Source organism: Fulmarus glacialis, unplaced genomic scaffold (genome assembly GCF_000690835.1).
Source record: "Fulmarus glacialis isolate BGI_N327 unplaced genomic scaffold, ASM69083v1 scaffold34178, whole genome shotgun sequence".
NCBI classification, from domain to species: domain Eukaryota; kingdom Metazoa; phylum Chordata; class Aves; order Procellariiformes; family Procellariidae; genus Fulmarus; species Fulmarus glacialis.
Window position 1 is genome coordinate 4,904 of NW_009226902.1, and position 536 is coordinate 5,439.

The 536-nt window shown below is 61.8% G+C and overlaps 1 protein-coding gene across 1 annotated transcript in view; it reads right to left on the reverse strand.

Annotated features, from left to right (window-relative positions):
* Positions 1 to 536, reverse strand: part of SUPT4H1 (suppressor of Ty 4 homolog 1 (S. cerevisiae)) — a gene marked incomplete at its 5' end in the record, with an annotated part of 2,309 nt that overhangs the window by 1,567 nt on the left and 206 nt on the right. The window contains 2 exons of the mRNA XM_009582960.1: positions 6 to 33; positions 440 to 495. Coding sequence (XP_009581255.1) covers positions 6 to 33; positions 440 to 495 — 84 coding nt within the window. The remainder of the gene's footprint in view (positions 1 to 5; positions 34 to 439; positions 496 to 536) is intronic.

Below are 536 nucleotides of genomic sequence, written 5' to 3' on the forward strand. Positions count from 1 at the left end.
CAGACACTGCGTAGACACCCGGCTTGAAGTTCCCTGGGGGAAAGAAAACACCGAGTTACCCCGCGCGGCAGCAGCCGGGTGGGCAAGCATCCCTGCCACCCTCCGCCTGCGCAGGTGCCCCCTCACCAGGGGCAGAAACCCCCTCCGCAGCCCGAACAGCAACTCCCACAGCCCCAGAGAAGGGTTTGCTGGAGAAAAGGGATCTCTGGCTCCCAAACCAACTGGAAAAAAACACTCACTGATTCGCTGCCACTTGGAGACCCAGCTGTCCTCAGGGCTCATCATCGCATCCCTGCCACCCTCCGCCTGCGCAGGTGCCCCCTCACCAGGGGCAGAAACCCCCTCCGCAGCCCGAACAGCAACTCCCACAGCCCCAGAGAAGGGTTTGCTGGAGAAAAGGGATCTCTGGCTCCCAAACCAACTGGAAAAAAACACTCACTGATTCGCTGCCACTTGGAGACCCAGCTGTCCTCAGGGCTCATCATCGCGATGATCCTGCGGGAGGGATGGGAGTGAGGGGACGTTTCCCGGCCCGG